General features: G+C 40.3%; 1 protein-coding gene across 3 annotated transcripts in view; it reads right to left on the bottom strand.

The window, feature by feature from the left end:
- The window catches only part of LOC136858532 (proteasome adapter and scaffold protein ECM29), a 925,266-nt gene that overhangs the window by 626,251 nt on the left and 280,654 nt on the right, over window positions 1-18,361 (bottom strand). For all 3 annotated transcript variants that reach the window (XM_067138136.2, XM_067138135.2, XM_067138138.2), the window contains 2 exons: window positions 8,422-8,654; window positions 867-1,044 (listed from right to left, as the gene is read on the bottom strand). In XM_067138136.2, coding sequence (XP_066994237.2) covers window positions 867-1,044; window positions 8,422-8,654 — 411 coding nt within the window. The remainder of the gene's footprint in view (window positions 1-866; window positions 1,045-8,421; window positions 8,655-18,361) is intronic.

Below are 18,361 nucleotides of genomic sequence, written 5' to 3'. Positions count from 1 at the left end.
GGCAGGCTATAGTCGAGTTTAATTGTCAAATGTCAACCAAGTTATAATACTAAGATTCATTAAACTAATAAATAGTATAACCTAATAGACTAGCTACTTCAGAATTATGTTGGGACTACCTTTTTAACACTGCAAATAAATCCATCTATTATTTAAACCTCCCTGTAAGAACAGGACAGTGAATGCAAATGGGTATTATTTTCAAATGAGCTGAGCTCGAGAGTCCACTATAGCATACGATTCTTTCAGTGTAGCATGGCTCACTGTATGTCTCGCTGCAGTGAGCCGATAAGGAGCCATGTGTATCATGTGTCTCACTGAGCCGGCTCGTTCACGATTCTTTCGATGTGCCATGATTCACTGTCTCGCTGCAGCGGAAGCTCGGCTTCCCGTCAACGTCCAGTGAGTGCGCCACTCAGCACTGTCCGCTGGGAGTAAGCTGAATCGTGTGCTGTGAGCTCGCCGTTCCTGTGAATCGATTCACTCGAACACTTGAATGAATCGATACACTGCTTCGAATCATGCATTCAGTAGCCAACGCATAAGGATTTCAGCACAGTCTGCCATTATGACCAAATCACTGGTATAGGCCAAACTGCTTACTCGATTTCCACCCATTTAAATTTCCTGCCATTTTATATCATTGTCAACATGAATATCTTTGACTGCCTCTAATTAATACCAACATAAATGGTCCTTTATTGGACATTATACATTTTCCAGCTAACTCATTCCTGGTTGCCAGCGTTTCGCACCTGGCATATTGATTTCTACATTAATTTGTGAAAGTTAATGAAGTGAGGTCGATGTGATTTCAATAATGTTAATATTTGATATTTTAGATATATATTTACATTCAGTCTTACCTCTGTGAATGTGTCAGGATTGAATGGCAAAGAATAACGCTGGGCTCTAGCAGCAGCCTTCTCTGTTACTACATTCACCATGTCAATGAATGAAGGAAAAACAAGGTTTTCTGATGTTTCAGTATCCCGGCCAGGTGAATAGAGGGCTTTCATAGCTTCAGTTGACACTTCATCCTTGCTGAAAAATGTAAAGTCACTCTATATCATCAACATCCAAAATCTTACAAATTTGATAGAAAATACTTAAATCAGAATAACAATTGTATTTCAGAACTGGTCTTATAAAAACTTAAGGAACAATACCAAATTTTCCACTCATTTGAATTTGACCAACAATTTATCCTAAAGAGTTATTACAAGAGAATGGAAGTCAATGTCAAGAGATGATAGTACATGTTTTAGCATAACTATAATTTCGTGTGGCTATTTCTAGCCGAGTGCAGCCCTTGTAAGGCAGAACCTCCGATGAGGGTGGGCAGCATCTGCCATGTGTAGGTAACTGCGTGTTATTGTGGTGGAGGATAGTGTTATGTGTGGACATGTTTTAGTGAGAAAGAAGCAAATTTCTGAATTATTTGATTTGTCATTTCCCTATTTCCATTATGTATAATGACCCATTGGGTTCCTTTTCAACTTTTGTGTTTGTCCTGTGTTCCAACCCTTTCACTATCCGTTTTCATTATCTTTTAGTCTTTTCATAAATTTATCAAACTTCTGATTGATGTTTTGATGATGGTGATGCTTGTTGTTTAAAGGGGCTAAACACCGAGGTCAGCGACCCCTAATGGTACAAAATGAAATGAAATGGAATGACAAATTAAAAGTACAAAATCCTCCACTGACCAGAATTCAAAACGTGAGGATGAAGATTGAATGGATGGATGGATATGAATTTAAAACGATCAGTGGAACCGACCCACAGTGCCCCACATGCACAGAAACTGGCGTAAAAGAATAGTATCACTGACCAAGGGACTGCTTCTATAGCACAATACTGAATCGATGATGCTTGTAGTCGGAAGGAGTCCAAAATCCAAGCCGGCGGCCCTTCATAATGGTACTTATCGCTAGAAAAGTAGAACCATGGTATTTGTCATGTTGCGGTACTAACTAAAAGTAGCGTAGATTGGCGGTATTCCACACATTATGGTACTACTCACAGGTAATGAAATTCGCACATGTATTACAGACCTATGTTTTCGCACAATGCGACGCTATTTACAGGCAACGCAAACCTATGGTGTTCATCTCATAAGTGTACTAACCACAGGGACTCATACGATCCCATGGTGTTCCTCATATAGGGCTACCAATCACAGGTACTGTAAAAGCCGTCGCGCTCTCATATGCTACCAATCACATACCTATTTGGTACCTGACATAGGGGTACTATGCGCAAATAAAAGCGACCCATGGTGTTCCCCGCATGGTGGTACTAATTACAAGTAGTTGCACGGTTCTAATATAATCATCCCTTGGTCGCCCCTTTTAGTCGCTTCTTACGACAGGCAGGGTATACCATGGGTGTGTTCTTCATCTGCGACCCCCACCCACAGGGAGTTGTGTGTTTGGTCCATGAGAGGTATTTTATTTCCCTCAAGTCCGCCGGCAAGCCGGTTAGGACCCCCTATCCGCCACCTGGGACGCGCCACGTGGGAATATGACCTCTACGCCAGCGTAGCAGGTTCATGGGATTGATGCTTTCACAGGCCATAATTGTAGACATTATAATAGGCTTTTGGGCTTTGGTTGTGTCAAGATAACAGGACAAAAGTCTTTGTGTTTTGCAGAGAACATCGCTTCTCATCTTCAGAAAAAAATCTTGTTGGTTCACTAGGAAGACTTATATAATAATGAAGGTTTGTATTTAAGAATGATTTACCATTGGTCTATTGAAAGTGGTACTCTTGTTCATCACCAGATGGCTTACTGTGTGCTAACCTTCTTAGTGGGAGGTGATGACACTATCCTGCTAGAATTCAAATGTTCCTTGTTCAACCTTACGGGTGTTGCAAAGTAAACAGCAAGATCATTAGACAAATCAGGGACGAATTTGGTGGAAGGAATAATTAAAAAGAAAAAGATAAAATAAAATAAAGTGCAACAGAGACGGACAAGGATAGAAGCACAGAATGGAGTTAGGATGGAAAGAGTGTACTAGAAAAATGAGAAAAATTAGTGCAATCGGGTGGGGGGGAAAGAAGGATGTACTACAATGAGGCTGAAGACACAAGACTAAAAAGAAGTAAGAGTAAAACAGAAACAAGTGTACACAGGTTATGAAAGTATGACACATAGCACATGGCCTAGAATGAAACATCTGATGATGAGGAGAGTATGAATTTGGAAAACATTAAATGAAATAACAGTTAAAGGACAGGGAAGAGAACTACCTACGTAAATCCTTACAGGCTGGCAACTATGTATTAATTAATAACCAATGTCTCCGTTGAAACAGTTAGGATTTTTATGTATTACCACAGCTTCCTGTATAATCCTGAACCTGTAGTGTTCAGTGAGGGAAAGAGCTGAAACACCTTGGAACATGACATCATGACTTGACGATAAGGCGTGCTCAGCTGCTGACGACTTGTCTGGTTGGTTGAGATAGATATTTTGTTGGTGTTCCTTGATACGGGTGGAAATGAACCAGCATGTTTGATCAATGTATAGCTTGCTGCAAGTACAGGGAATTTTGTACACTCCACGGTGTAAAAGTGGAAACAATTTGTCCTTGCTTTTACCTACATTGTAAGTAATTTTTGTGACGGTGCCAAACATGATTTTTATATTGTGCTTGCACAGCAACTTGGCAATTCAATCTCTGGTACTGTAGATGAAAGGAAGGCAGGCAGTTCCCTTCACTTCGTTATGTAAGCTTTGCTTAGACGTCCATCTGGGATGTAGGGCTCTATAAATTTGTACATCGTTGTAAACATTAACCATGAATGTGACTTTGAGTGTGTTCATCTCCTCCTGGATAGCTGATGGCTCACAAATTTTTTTGTTCTCACAGTGAGCATTGTGAGAATGCACTGTTTTCGTGTTGGATGGTAGTGAAAATCTTTGTGGAGATACCAATATGTTGGGTAGTCTTACAACAGACAGTGTACCCTAAGGAGCTGTATAGTTTCTTTCCTACTAGAGCATCCAAGAAAGGCAGGCATCTGTCCGACTCCATCTCCATAGTGAATTTAATTGAAGGGTGCTGCTGATTTAAGGTGGTTTAGAAACAGGTGAATTTTCTCAGGACCTAGTGTCCAGATCACAAATGTATCATCAACATACCTCCATCAAATCATTGGTTTGACAGATGCCAAAGAAATAGCCTCCTCCTCAAAATGCTCCACAAAGAGATTAGCCACTACCAATGAAAGTGGATTCCCATAGCAACATCTTGCGTCTGTTCGTGAAACTCCCCATCCCACAAGAAATAGCTGGAAGTCATGCAGTGGTACAGTAGCTTAGTAATGTCCACAGGGAACAGATGCTCAATGAGGGACATGACCGCGTCAATCGGCACTTTAATGAAGAAGGACTTCACATTAAAACTCACCAGAAGTGTGTTGGGTTGAAGGGTTAAGGTTGACAACTTATTAATGAAGCATAAAGTGTCCCTAACATAGGATTTAGTAGATCCTATATATGGCTGAAACAATTTGCTTAGATATTTAACCAGAGCATACATAGGAGAACCTTCAAAAAACAACTCCAAAAATACAAACCCCCGATCCTACTGATGAAGGATGAAAATGGTGAGCTGGCTCATAACAATAAAGACAATGCAGAAATTCTGGCTAAATATTTCAACGAACTTCCAAATTGTGAGGAACCTACAGAACTCCTCCATTTGGACAACACCACCCCGATAAAAACACCACCAGAGAACATCAATCCCCCCAAAATAAAGGAAGTCTACCAAGCACTGAATAAATTAAAAAACTACAAAGCACCAGGAGAAGATCAGACCTTTGCGGAGATCTGGAAATATGCAGAAAGATCAGCACAAGTTGCCTTCCATCAACAACTTGTCTCTATCTGGAAATAGTTAGTATTAGGAAATCACTTGACAACTCCTATACTGTTGGCATATTTCAAAATATGTAATTGTACAGTCTATGGAAGCTAAATAAATGAATGAATGAATGAATTAATTAATTAAAGAAGAACTACCAGAACAATGAACAGCCCTCATTCACTCAATACACAAAAAAGGAGACAATACTGACCCTAATAACTACAGGGGAATCTCGCTCCTAGACATAACATATAAAATATTTTCAAGAATCATCCTTAATAGGATAAGTTTACAACTTGAGGAAGAACTAGGAGAATATCAAGGAGGTTTCAGACCCTGGAGGAGCTGTCCTGATCAGATCATGAGTCTTAAGTTGATAATGGACCATAACAGGAGAAGAAACAGAGATATGGTGATAACATTTGTAGATTTCAAGAAAGCTTATGATTGCGTCTATAAAGAATCTCTGTTTAAAATTTTAAGACACCTTGGACTACACCCCAAATTAATAAATATGATAAAATTGACTCTCACTAACACCAAATCAAAAGTGAAGTTTAGGGGTGAAACATCAGAGACATTTGAAATTAAAACTGGACTACGGCAGGGAGATGGGCTCTCACCACTATTATTTAATTGTGCTCTAGAAATGGTAATGAGGGAATGGTTTAGGAAATGTCCCCCAAAAATAAAGATTGGCCGAAAAATCAAAACAAATTGCCTGGGTTTCGATGATAATTTATCATTACTAGCAGTGGATATCACAGAAGCAAAAACCCAGATATCAGAACTTCAAAACATTGCAAATAAAATTGGCCTCAAAATATCATTTGAAAAAACAGAAATTATGCCCCAAAAACCAACACAACTAAAAGAAGTTAGCATAATGGTAATATAATCAAAATAGTAACTCAATTATATATATCTTGGAAAAGTAATAACACATAACCTAAATGAAAAAATCTCAATCCAAACAAGAACAAATAGATTAGCTAAAGCACAAAAACTAACATGGGATATCTACAAACAGTAATGTCTATGAAAAATGCAAAAATAAAACACTACAACACAGTTATAAAACCGGAAGCTACATATGCAACGGAAACACTTTTTCACCTGAATAAACAATCAAAGACTGGCAGACTTCAGAAAATTGAAAGGAAATACCACAACAGGATGTAAATGGATCACAGAAGTAAGAGAAAATCTGAAGGAAATAGGCCTTACAATGGAAGACACCACAAATAAGATAAAACTGAATACAATACTTAAGAATACAAACCTCCGCTTTACCCTTACACGAAACAAATCAACAACACGCATATTTTCAACTGAGGAAGGGCACGAAGATCGGAGCATCTGAGGAAGTACTGGGAGGACCGCAAAGCCCAAACAATCCCTTCAAAGAGACCTGAACGATGGACTGATTAACACGTTCCGTGCGGTTCGGGTCACCATGTGCCCCGAAACATGTTACTCTTATCCGTCGGTGCGAATTTCCCAGAATTGCGAAGTAAGTAACTACGTCCTAGTTACGAATTTCTGTTAACTAATGGCAACATAGTGTTCCAATTGAAGTGAAGGATCGAGGCATACTGCTAGTTTTGATCGGCCCACCGGTGACCCAATTATTTATGGGGTCATTTCTGTTTCACGCAATTGTTGAATCGGAACACTGTCGCACAGGTAAATACTCTGGAATGTCTCCTCAACAATAGCGCACACAACAAGTGCACTTGCATTGTTTAGGATTTCATACTAGGGAGTAAAACAAAGTCAAATTCGTCAGGTCACCGGTGACCCGAACCGATAATAACTAAAGGCAGCATCGGGTCACCGGTGGGCCGATTCGACGTAACATTAAGTCATCGAAATTCACTGCCGCAGGGAACGTGTTAAAGTCATCTTATGCGGTCATAAAAGGAGGAGGAGAAGAAGAAGAAGAAGAAGAAGAAGAAGAAGGTAGTATAATACAATGAGTGGCGAAAAGTCATGGGAAGACACTGAATAAGATATTAATAACGTAATGCCCCTCCGTGAGTCCTCAAAATGGCAGTAATGCATCAACTCTACAAGGTATTGGAATCATTCTAGAGGGATCTAGACTCATGCATCTTGCACTGCTAACTCACAATTGGTCTTGTGTAGTTGTTACGGGGTTCATGGAGCGTACACCACCATCGATAGTAAGCCATAAATGCTCGACTGGATTAAGATCAGGGGATCTGGAAGGCCAATCCATGGTCGTAACATCACTGGAGTGCTCCCCCAAATACCTACGTGCCACCACAGAGCAGTGACATAGCGCAATGTCCTGATAAAACATGGCACCTCCATCAGTGTTTTCTGGGGCTAGAAAGGGATGCAGATGGTCTGAAAGAACATCCACATAACGTGCACTTGTCAGCGCACCCTGCAGCCCGACAGTGGGGTCTAATTGTGACCATGAGAACGCCGCCCAGACCAGAACCGAGCCACCTCCCACCTGGACACAACCTTGTTGACATGCAGGATCCATAGCTTCTGGAGCATACGCCATACTCTCATGCGCCTATTGGGTCGATACAACTGGAACCGGGATTCATTGGACCATACCACATGCCGTCACTGTTCCACGGTTTATTAACAATGTTCGCAGGCCTATGCACCTCGTTGAGCTCTGTGTCAAGGGGTCAGGAACGGGACACGAGTTGGTCGTCGGCTGATGAAGCCTATACGGTGCAGTTGCCTCTTTACAGTCCTGGTAGAAATGGGTTCCTGACTGCCAACATTCAACTGGGCGGTGATCTGACTCACAGTAGCCCATCGCGCGCTCAGTATGGTTCTGCGGACGCAACGTGATGTCCGTTCGTTAAACACCTGTGGTCTTCCCACGTAGCGGTTTACGCAGGTGGTAACATTCGCTTTGTGATATTGAAGATCCACCTTCGACACTGTTGACCTTGGAAACCTGAATTTGCGTGTGATCTCCGCAATGCTATGACCCCTGCACCGATGATCATCCCACGTTCGAAGTCTGTTAACTCGCGACGTGTTGCCATCTTCACAACACTGGTATCTGTGACAGACTGCTCAGCTATACCACAGCTTCCTGCTGTGCTGAGGGATCATACACGGCACATTTTCTAATGGGACACCCCTTCCTGTGACTTTAGGCCACTCAGTGTAAGTAAAATATAATTATGAACTATGCTTGCATGTATTATCATACATATCTATCGGCAGCTGACAAAGTTTAGCTAGGAATTTGGGAGTGTAATTTTTAAACACAAACAAAAAAAAAAAGGGCTCTTTTGCAGGTTTTTTAACTTAACAAGGTAATTTTAAAAGGAAGCAGATGTCTACACCCTTTCACTAATAGACAATAGGATCTACCATAAAATATGGTCCATCCATTATTCATTATCGCTGCAGCTACATCCCACGATCTTCAGCAGTCCTTTCAATTGTGACATAGGAAGCAAAACACAGCTGAGTGATTATGTTCCTAAGGTACAAAAAAATAAAATCCAATATTAAAATTTCTGCACAACTTACATGTCACGACTGGCCAGAAGTAATAAGTATCGTGAAGGTGCATGATCAAGTGGAAAGACGGTTGCCAAGTATCTCACTGCCACAAACCGTGCCATAGGCTCCTCTGATTCAACTTGTCCTGCCAGAAGAGCTTCCATCATAAGTTGCCGACTACTATCCTCCAGTCCTAAGTGAAATGCTTCGACCATGCTCAGCAGAGCCTCACGGACAGACATACGAGTTTCCTGTTCCTCCTATAACAGAATATTATCAAAACTCTCAGAATAAAATAAAGGAAAATAAACACAAAGCTCTAAGCACATAACTGGAATTTAACAAACATTTCATCATGAGCATGTTTCGTACTTCTCTACACACTAACAGAAAAGCAAGAAAAACATTCCAGCTTCTGCTGCAATGGGGAAGTGTCTTAAGTTGTACTGATAGATAGATGGATAGATAGACAATGCTTTTACTGGTAGCGAAGTTAGGGCACAAGGCCCTCTCTTACACTTAACCATTAGAAGAGTATACCTTTACATAATTACAAATACAAATGAAACAAATAATATTATTAGCAATGATGATGATGATGATGATGGATAGATAGAATCCTTAATTTTAATATACACAAAATAAAGTACACTTATATGATGTAACTACACTAAGCCAATCAGCTCATTCATTCCTTCATTCATTCAACTATTATCCAGCAAGTCGGTGGGATCCACTCAACAAATGCCCGTGACAAGCCACTTTAATCTTGCGATGAGAGGGATTGTCTCTAATGTTCGCAGGTAGCAAATTCCAATACCAGGATACAGAGATTATGAAGGAGCAGTTGTAAACAGCAGTGCGGTTTATAGGTATGGCCAGGGATGAGCCAGATCTTGTATAGTGGTCATGATAGGACAAGAGGTAAGAAAAAAAAAAAAAAAAAAGAAGACAGTTGGGAGTATTAGTGGAAAATATTTTATGCAGAAGTGATAACATGTGAAGTTCACGGTGCTGATGCACACGAAGCCATGACAGCTCTTTAACCCGTTCGGTGGGCGATGCGGCGAGATCCACGGCTGCAAGTCGCTTGCTTGGTGGGGAACGCAAATATATCCGCCGATTCAAATATTTTTTTTTCCCAGTTGCCTGCCTGCAGAGGTTTATTTCCTTTTCAGCAGCGTATTCTGGTCGAGTCTTTCCTCTGATGTGAATTTTTTCAACTATGTTCTCCCAATACCAATGTGTCATCCATGAGATGCAACATAAAGAACGCAGCTGAGTCCGGGCAAGAACGACGTAAGGCCTAATAGCTCCGCGCTGAAGCTTTAGCTCATCGCCTAATCGTCTCTTGGATGTAATAATATTGCTGTAGAAGGGATTTCCAGAGATTATGACACTGAACAGACCTCTCTGATGACATTTTAGAACTGTGACCTGATTTATTAGCCCCAGTCTTGAGTTCTTCTTTCATGACTGGAGTGTGTGTTTATCATGAGTTACACAAAATTTTATTATCGTACGCATCTGTAATAGTCATATTTCATGATTTCCGTCCAAACTGCTGAGACCAGGGTTCTATTCGATCCTTTTTCTTACATTTTTTCCGCTAAAATATCTATAACAAATTACCGGCCCCCCCACTGTTAGAGGAAGATGATTTACGGGTCATGATAAACAAAATGCTGGAATTAGTGGCGAGAATTGTGATAATAGTGAAGTAAGTTCTGCCGAAGGGGAATTCCTTTTTTTTTTTTTTTTTTTGCTAGGGGCTTTACGTCGCACCGACACAGATAGGTCTTATGGCGACGATGGGATAGGAAAGACCTAGGATTTGGAAGGAAGCGGCCGTGGCCTTAATTAAGGTACAGCCCCAGCATTTGCCTGGTGTGAAAATGGGAAACCACGGAAAACCATCTTCAGGGCTGCCGATAGTGGGATTCGAACCTACTATCTCCCGGATGCAAGCTCACAGCCGCGCGCCTCTACGCGCACGGCCAACTCGCCCGGTGGGGAATTCCTAACTGACAGGAAATTACCTGGAATAAGTACTGCAGGCTCGAATATACAGGGTTTGCGCATAGCTGATGCGATGTTCAGCAGTCGCAATAGAGACAACACGTGTTCGATTCCAGTTCAAGTAGCGATTATGACAGTGACAGTTGCGACGATGATACTGATTACAATCCAACCATCGCAAGTTCTTGGTCAACTTGCACTGAAAATGGACAAAGAAATTCCTGCTTTGATCCAAATTTCCACCGTGATGTTAAGAGGGTGTTTTTAGGGAAAACAAAGCTGAGTGAAATATTTTAATAATTGTTTTATGATGAAATATGCCAGAACATAGCTGAACAGACAAAAGATGTTGAGCAGGAAATCACACATAAAACCCAGTTTAGTAATACGAAAGGAAGGAATCAAGATCAAGACCGTGTCCGGGCAAATAAGGACGAAATAAGGCTTCTTATGGCCATTATGTTGCCGCAGGGGATTGTACAGAAACCTAAATTAGGACACTATTTCTCGCAATCGCTTGTTCACAACGCCTATTTTCTATGAGCTGATGACAAAGAAGATATTTTTTTTCTTGCCAGATTGAGTGGTCTGGCCGGCCACCTGACCCCATCTTGGCAGGTTCGATTCTAGCTCAGACCAGTGGTATTTGAAGGTGCTCAAATACGTCAGCCTCTTGTCAGTAGATTTACTGGCATGCAAAAGTACTCCTGTGGGACTAAATTCCGGCACCTCAGTGCCTCCAAAAACTGTAAAAGTAGTTAGTGGGACGTGAATCCAATAACATTATTATTATTATTATTATTATTATTATTATTATTATTATTATTATTATTATTATTATTAGATTTTCCTCCACAGCTTTTTAATATCTCTGACAATGAGGTGAATAATGCACAACTTCCTCCCAAAATATACGAACCAAGCTCGATAGCTGCAGTCGCTTAAGTGCGGCCAGTATCCAGTATTCGGGAGACAGTAGGTTCGAATCCCACTGTCGGCAGCCCTGAAAATGATTTTCCGTGGTTTCCCATTTTCACACCAGGCAAATGCTGGGGCTGTACCTTAATTAAGGCCACGGCCGCTTCCTTCCCACTCCTAGCCCTTTCCTGTCCCATCGTCGCCTTAAGACCTATCTGTGTCTCGGTGCGACGTAAAACAACTAGCAAAAACAAAAAACAAAAAAAATATATATATATATATATACACACGAGAAAAATCCAGTATTTGACCACCTGTCAGCAAAATTTTCGGAAGCTTATACCCCTGGTGGCAAAATGTCATTTGATGAGAATCTCGTGCTATGTAAAGGGCGGCTAGGGTGGAAAGTTTGCGTAACAAGAAAACAATTGCGTTTCGGAATGGAATTATATAAATTATGCGAAGGCGAGATAGATTATATAACATGACCTGCTTCCGTGTGTATCATAATGAACAGCTGTAAAAGACATAACACTGTGAAGACTGTAAATACTGTAAATATTACCTGTATTGTAGTGTAATATAGCCTGTTTATGTCACTTATGAATTTTAGGGAGGCTATATAAACTTGATCCCTCAAAAGTGCTAACCAACATAACAGAAAATTTTGTGAGTATTATAATTTATTCCACTGTATATCTTTGAAGTACAAGTAAACTTTGTAAATCTACGACTTACATATACAGAAACATTTACAGGCAGAGATTGATAGTAAACTGCCTAAAATATCCAGGTGAAAGTTACTGTATAAACAAAAACCAGAGCTTTTCTGTTAGGAAGAAGCAATCTCGATTTCACAGTGTGAAAGCACTTAGTACGTTTTTGAACAAAGTATTGAAAAATTAAAATAATCGAATTTTCCAACAATTAAATACATTATATTCAAGTAAATACTTCTCTTTTGGCCCTTCAATACTTCATTTTAGTCTAAGATTTTTTTTAATCAAGTAATTAAATATTTTCTTCAATCAGGGAAATCGCTCCCCACCTGAGAGTGAGCTAGTGTGTACCGAGCTCCCCGCTTAACGGGTTAAATAAGGTGATATATGAACATCATATCGCAGATTAAAGATATATCTTACACAGCTGTTCAGGTTTCAGTCCAGTTTCTTCTTACTGTCGCAGGTTATTTCAGTCAACACAGTATCACAATAGTCAAATATAGGTAGTACCAGAAGCAAATTAGATGTATAAGTCGAAAAGAGAATACATAACAGAACCGTTTCAATGGATATAGGTATTTATGTACTTTATTACATGTGCTTATCACCCGTTGAGTCCAATTTAGAGTCTCAGTCATAATAATTCTTAAGTTAGTCACCGAAACAGAGTAGGTGGGGGTATGCTTTTATGTTTAAAATTATTGGGGAGATATCCTGCTGCTTGAGGAAATATAGGTTTTTACTGGTGCCAATAATAATAACTTGAGTTTCATTTGGGTTTATTAATAAACTGTTTTTATTTGCAGAGACACTAAGATATTGAAGTTCGGAATTTATTTTAGTAATTGCAGTATCAATATCACTGTTTTGAATGACAGTAAATCTGTGTATCATCCACGTACACTTGCAATTTAAGTGCTTTTGATGTATCATTAATTTGGATGATAAATAACAGTGGTCCGAGGACCGACACCTGAGGGACACCGAAGGTCTTACTTTACCATTCTGAGCTCACATTTCTAACTGTCACACATTGCTGGCGATTTTCAAGGTAGGAGGAAAAAAAACCAAAGTGACACACTATTAAAAATTAACTTTCGAAGTTGCTGCAGTAGTACCTGAGGGTTGACAGTGTCGAAGGCACTACTGAGAACTAATAATGTCAGTACAGTCACGTCCCATTGGTCCATTGCACACCTGATGTCATCTGTCACTCTTAGTAAAGCTGTTGCAGTGCTATGTGGTTTCCTGAAGCTGGATTGAAAGGGGTTGAGAAGGAAATGCTTGGTAAGGTATTCAGTAACTTGTGTATGAACTAGACATTCAAGCACTTTGGATAAGGGTGGTAGGATGGATACTGGATGATAATCTGAAGGAGAATCTAACTTGGAGCTCTTCGGGATGGGTCTAATTAGTGCATCTTTCCAAACATCTGGGAACACTCCGTTTGTCAGGCAGTAGTTAAATATATGGGTTAGTATTGGCAGAACAGATCTTAAGATATCCTTAATCAGTGATATAGGTGTCTCATCATTACCTATCGCATTAAATGTAATAGAGTATATCACACCTTTAACTTCATTCGAGCTGACATTTCTAAAAGAGAATTGCTCATACACAGACTTCCGTGGAAACAAGGTAGTGAATTTTTAGGAAAGGAGGTAGGGGTTCTTCTTCACCATGCAAAATGATCACTTAAAGCCTCTAGTGATATGCTTGGTATATGTTGCTTGTTACCTGCGTAACAATTTTTTCCCCCTTGGGAAATATTTTTGAACTAGCCTAAAGGCTGTGGAAAAACTGTGTCTCTAGAAGTGGTTCGCCGCTTCTTTATTTCTTCTTTTCAAACCTTATAATTGACTGTATGCACGTCCTATCGGTGCCTGACCGTATTCTCCTGCACTCTAGTGGCGTAGGTATGTACTACCTCGCGAGCTACGTTACCACTCAGGCGCTTTGCCTCTGCGCACATGTGATCGTTGGTGCCGGGACTGCTGAATCTTGGGAAATCGCCATTGCGTTTTGGTGACATGGAAGAGATGGACGTGTGTGGCTTCTCTCTCCCTAAGGAGATAATTTCACCGAAAATGTTCGAGCCTGGCTAAGTTATATATACGGGGCTTTTGCCCTGGGGATTTCTGCAAGCTTTCTGGTTAATTTTTCCTCGTCTGGAATTTACGTGTTATGTTTAATTAATGTAAGTAAGTCAACTTTGGCTACCGAAGCTGCCCTCACAACTTTCATCTGGAAGAAACTGTAAGTGTTGTTACAACTAAACCTTTACTGATTTTGGGTGAAAGACCTGAAAATTTTCCTATGTGCAGAAAGTGCGCGTGGTACCATGTAACTGGCGTCATCTAAAAAAACTAAGTCTTGCCTTGTGGAATTTTAAACTTTCGGCTTGTTAATTGGAAATTATACAATGTGTAATTATGTCTGTTAATTTGGGGCTTGCGTACCGTGGGAAAGTAATTTTTGGATTCTTCAATAATGTAATTGGGTAACCTAGGGTTTATTGATGACCTTTCTTGGCTTAAAGGTTTTGTGCTAAAAAGGTATTATTTAACCTGAATAATTTAACAAGCGAGTCGCTTCAGGGGTGTGGGTGTTACGTGTACATTGTGTCCCGTTTCCTTTCTTTCTTGTTTCTCGGGTTGATTTTATTTTAATTTAACTTAATTTAATTTAATTTACTGGTTTCTGGGTTATTTTCTGCGTCTGTTTTCTTGGTCCTTTGTTGGTTTACGCCTATTGTTGTTTGCGGCCTGCGATTGGCCCGTTCCTTCCCTTGAACCATTGTTGGTCGTTGCCATGGGAATGCTAATGTTGTTGATGTTGGTTGTGATGATTGATGATTTGTATTTTGATGTGCCGGTGATGTATTCTACCTTCTCCGCGGATTTCCTTGGTCCATTTCATTTTTCTTTGAGATTTTAATTTTACCTTCTGGTCTTTTTCCCTCCCGGTGTTTCGGTGCTTATTATTATTATTATTTTAATTTCTTGAAAAGTGCACGTAATACCTACCCATCCTTGCAGGGGGTCGTTTGACACATCCTAAAAGGTGGTTTTCTGTTAAAGGAGGTTAAAAGGATGTTTAAAGAAAAAACTTTGGTACTGTACTAAGAAAACTTTTGGTCGTAAGAAAACTTGAGAGTTGAGGAGTGGTTTCATAAATCCGCATTATCTTAATAAGTCCTTTAAGAACTAAATTATCATTTTCCTTATAAACGGTCGACCGTAGGGTTTTGCTTTGAGTTTAAGTATTTTCCAATTTTTAATTTTATTATTTTCCAGCGAGGATATTACTTTCTTGTTTACTTCTTTTTTATGTTGATTAAATATCTTTGTTCCCCAAGGTGTTGGTGTTTTCCTTTTAAAAGGGGGGATATTTTGGGATGACCAGGTGTATTTTATCCGCTCCTTTGGGGGCCCTGTTTAATTCTCTAAAGGTAAGTGCCTTTGTTTTTCCTTCATTGGTCTTTGTCTAGCACGTTTCCACTTATCTGAACCGTGCCTTTCGTACACGGTCAGACACTTGGTGCTGTCACTTGGGGTAGTTATGCTATTAATTGCTCTAAGTGTCACATGCTCCACGGCTTTACCTATAACTAACGTACGCAATTTACTCCGTTTTTGTCACAGGCTGTTATTGTTCATCAGTTCCTGAAAGTTTTTATATTTAGAATTCTTAATTAACTGCTTTAGTTCTGTTTCTCAGAATCTTGTACCACTCGAAATCATCTGTGCTATGCATTTGTCTGTATTGTCTGTACAGTTGATCAAGTAACAACAATGGCATAAGGGCGGTAACTGGCTTCTAACATTGTAATGTAACAAGCATTCACTAGTCAGTACAGTGGAACAAGCAGTGAATGGAGCTGCTCAGTGCAAGCACGCATGCTCTACTAGACTGTTCATTTCTTTGCAAATCCCTCTGAGTGTTACAAGCCAGTACAGGTCAGCGAGCCACGCTGTGAGCCCAGCTTGTACCAGGTAATCAGTTGTCAACCAAAAAAAAGGTATGTAATAAATTCAGCCCGTATTATACAATTATAGTCACATTTTGTACATACATACATACATACATACATACATAATCATTATAGACTGTTGTGCCTTTCAGCGTTCAGTCTGCAAGCCTCTGTGAATTTACTAAACGTCGCCACAATCCTCGATTGGCAGCTAGTGTTGTGGCCTCATTTAGTTCTATACCTCTTATCTTTAAATCGTTAGAAACCGAGTCTAACCATCGTCGTCTTGGTCTACCTCTACTTCTCTTACCCTCCATAGCAGAGTCCATTATTCTCCTAGGTAACCTATCCTCCTCCATTCACCTCACATGACCCCACCACAGAAGCCGGTTCATGCGCACAGCTTCATCCATCGAGTTCATTCCTAAATTAGCCTTTTTCTCCTCATTCCGAGTACCATCCAGCCATTGTTCCCACCTGTTTGTACCAGCAATCATTCTTGCTACTTTCATGTCTGTTACTTCTAACTTATGAACAACATATCCTGAGTCCACCCAGCTTTCGCTCCCGTAAAGCAAAGTTGGTCTGAAAACAGACCGATGTAAAGATAGTTTCGTCTGGGAGCTGACTTCCTTCTTACAGAATACTGTTGATCGCAACTGCGAGCTCACTGCATTAGCTTTACTACACCTTGATTCAATCTCACTTACTATATTACCATCCTGGGAGAACACACAACCTAAATACTTGAAATTATTGACCTGTTCTAGCTTTGTATCACCGATCTGATATTCAATTCTGTTGAATTTCTTACCTACTGACATCAATTTAGTCTTCGAGAGGCTAATTTTCATACCATACTCATTGCACCTATTTTCTAGCTCCAAGATATTAGACTGCAGGCTTTCGGCACAATCTGCCATTAAGACCAAGTCGTCAGCATAGGCCAGACTGCTTATTACATTTCCACCTAATTGAATCCCTCACTGCCATTTCATACCTTTCAGCAGATGATTCATGTAGACTACGAACAGCAAAGGTGAAAGATTACAGCCTTGTCTAACCCCTGTAAGTACCCTGAACCAAGAACTCATTCTACCACCAATTCTCGCTGAAGCCCAATTGTCAACATAAATACCTTTGATTGATTTTAATAATCTACCTTTAATTCCATAGTCCCCCAGTATGGCGAACATCTTTTCCCTCGGTACCCTGTCATATGCTTTCTCTAGATCTACGAAACATAAACACAACTGCCTATTCCTCTCGTAGCATTTTTCAATTACCTGGCGCATACTGAAGATCTGATCCTGACAGCCTCTCTGTGGTCTGAAACCACACTGGGTTTCATCCAACTTCCTCTCAACGACTGATCGCACCCTCCCTTCCAAGATGCCAGTGAATACTTTGCCTGGTATACTAATCAATGAGATACCTCGATAGTTGTTGCAATCCTTCCTGTTCCCTTGCTTATAGATAGGTGCAATTACTGCTTTTGTCCAATCTGAAGGTACCTTACCAACACTCCATGCTAATTTTACTACTCTGTGAAGCCATTTCATCCCTGCCTTCCCACTATACTTCACCATTTCAGGTCTAATTTAATCTATTCCTGCTGCCTTATGACAATGGAGTTTATTTACCATCCTTTCTACTTCCTCAAGCATAATTTCACCAACATCACTTTCCTCCTCCCCATGAGCTTGGCTGTTCGCACCACCACCAGGATGATTTCCTTTTACATTGAGAAGATGTTCAAAATATTCCGTCCACCTCTCCAGTGATTCCCTGGGATCTATTATGAGTTCACCTGAATTACTCAAAACACTGTTCATTTCCTTTTTCCCTCCCTTCCTAAGATTCTTTATTACTGTCCAGAAAGGTTTCCCTGCTGCTTGACCTAGCCTTTCCAGTTGTTACCAAAATCTTCCCATGACTTCTTTTTGGATTCAACAACTATTTGTTTCGCTCTGTTTCTTTCAACTACGTACAAATCCCTGTCTGCCTCGGCCCTTGTTTGGAGCCATTTCTGATAAGCCTTCTTTTTACGTTTACAAGCCGCTCTCACTTCATCATTCCACCAAGATGTTCGCCTTTTCCCATCTTTACACACAGTTGTTCCTAGACATTCCCTTGCTGTTTCTACTACAGCATCCCTGTATGCCACCCATTCACTTTCTATATCCTGAACCTCCTTACTGTCTACTGTTTGAAACTTCCCACTAATCATATCCATGTCTTCTTCTTCTTCTTCTTCTTCTTCTTCTTCTTCTTCTTCTTCTTCTTCTTCTTCTTCTTTTCTAGCCTATTTCAATCCACTGCTGGATATAGGCCT

The sequence above is a fragment of the Anabrus simplex genome, chromosome 1 (assembly GCF_040414725.1).
Source record: "Anabrus simplex isolate iqAnaSimp1 chromosome 1, ASM4041472v1, whole genome shotgun sequence".
NCBI classification, from domain to species: domain Eukaryota; kingdom Metazoa; phylum Arthropoda; class Insecta; order Orthoptera; family Tettigoniidae; genus Anabrus; species Anabrus simplex.
Note: the sequence above shows the minus strand (reverse complement) of the source record. Positions and strands in the feature narration are given on the sequence as shown.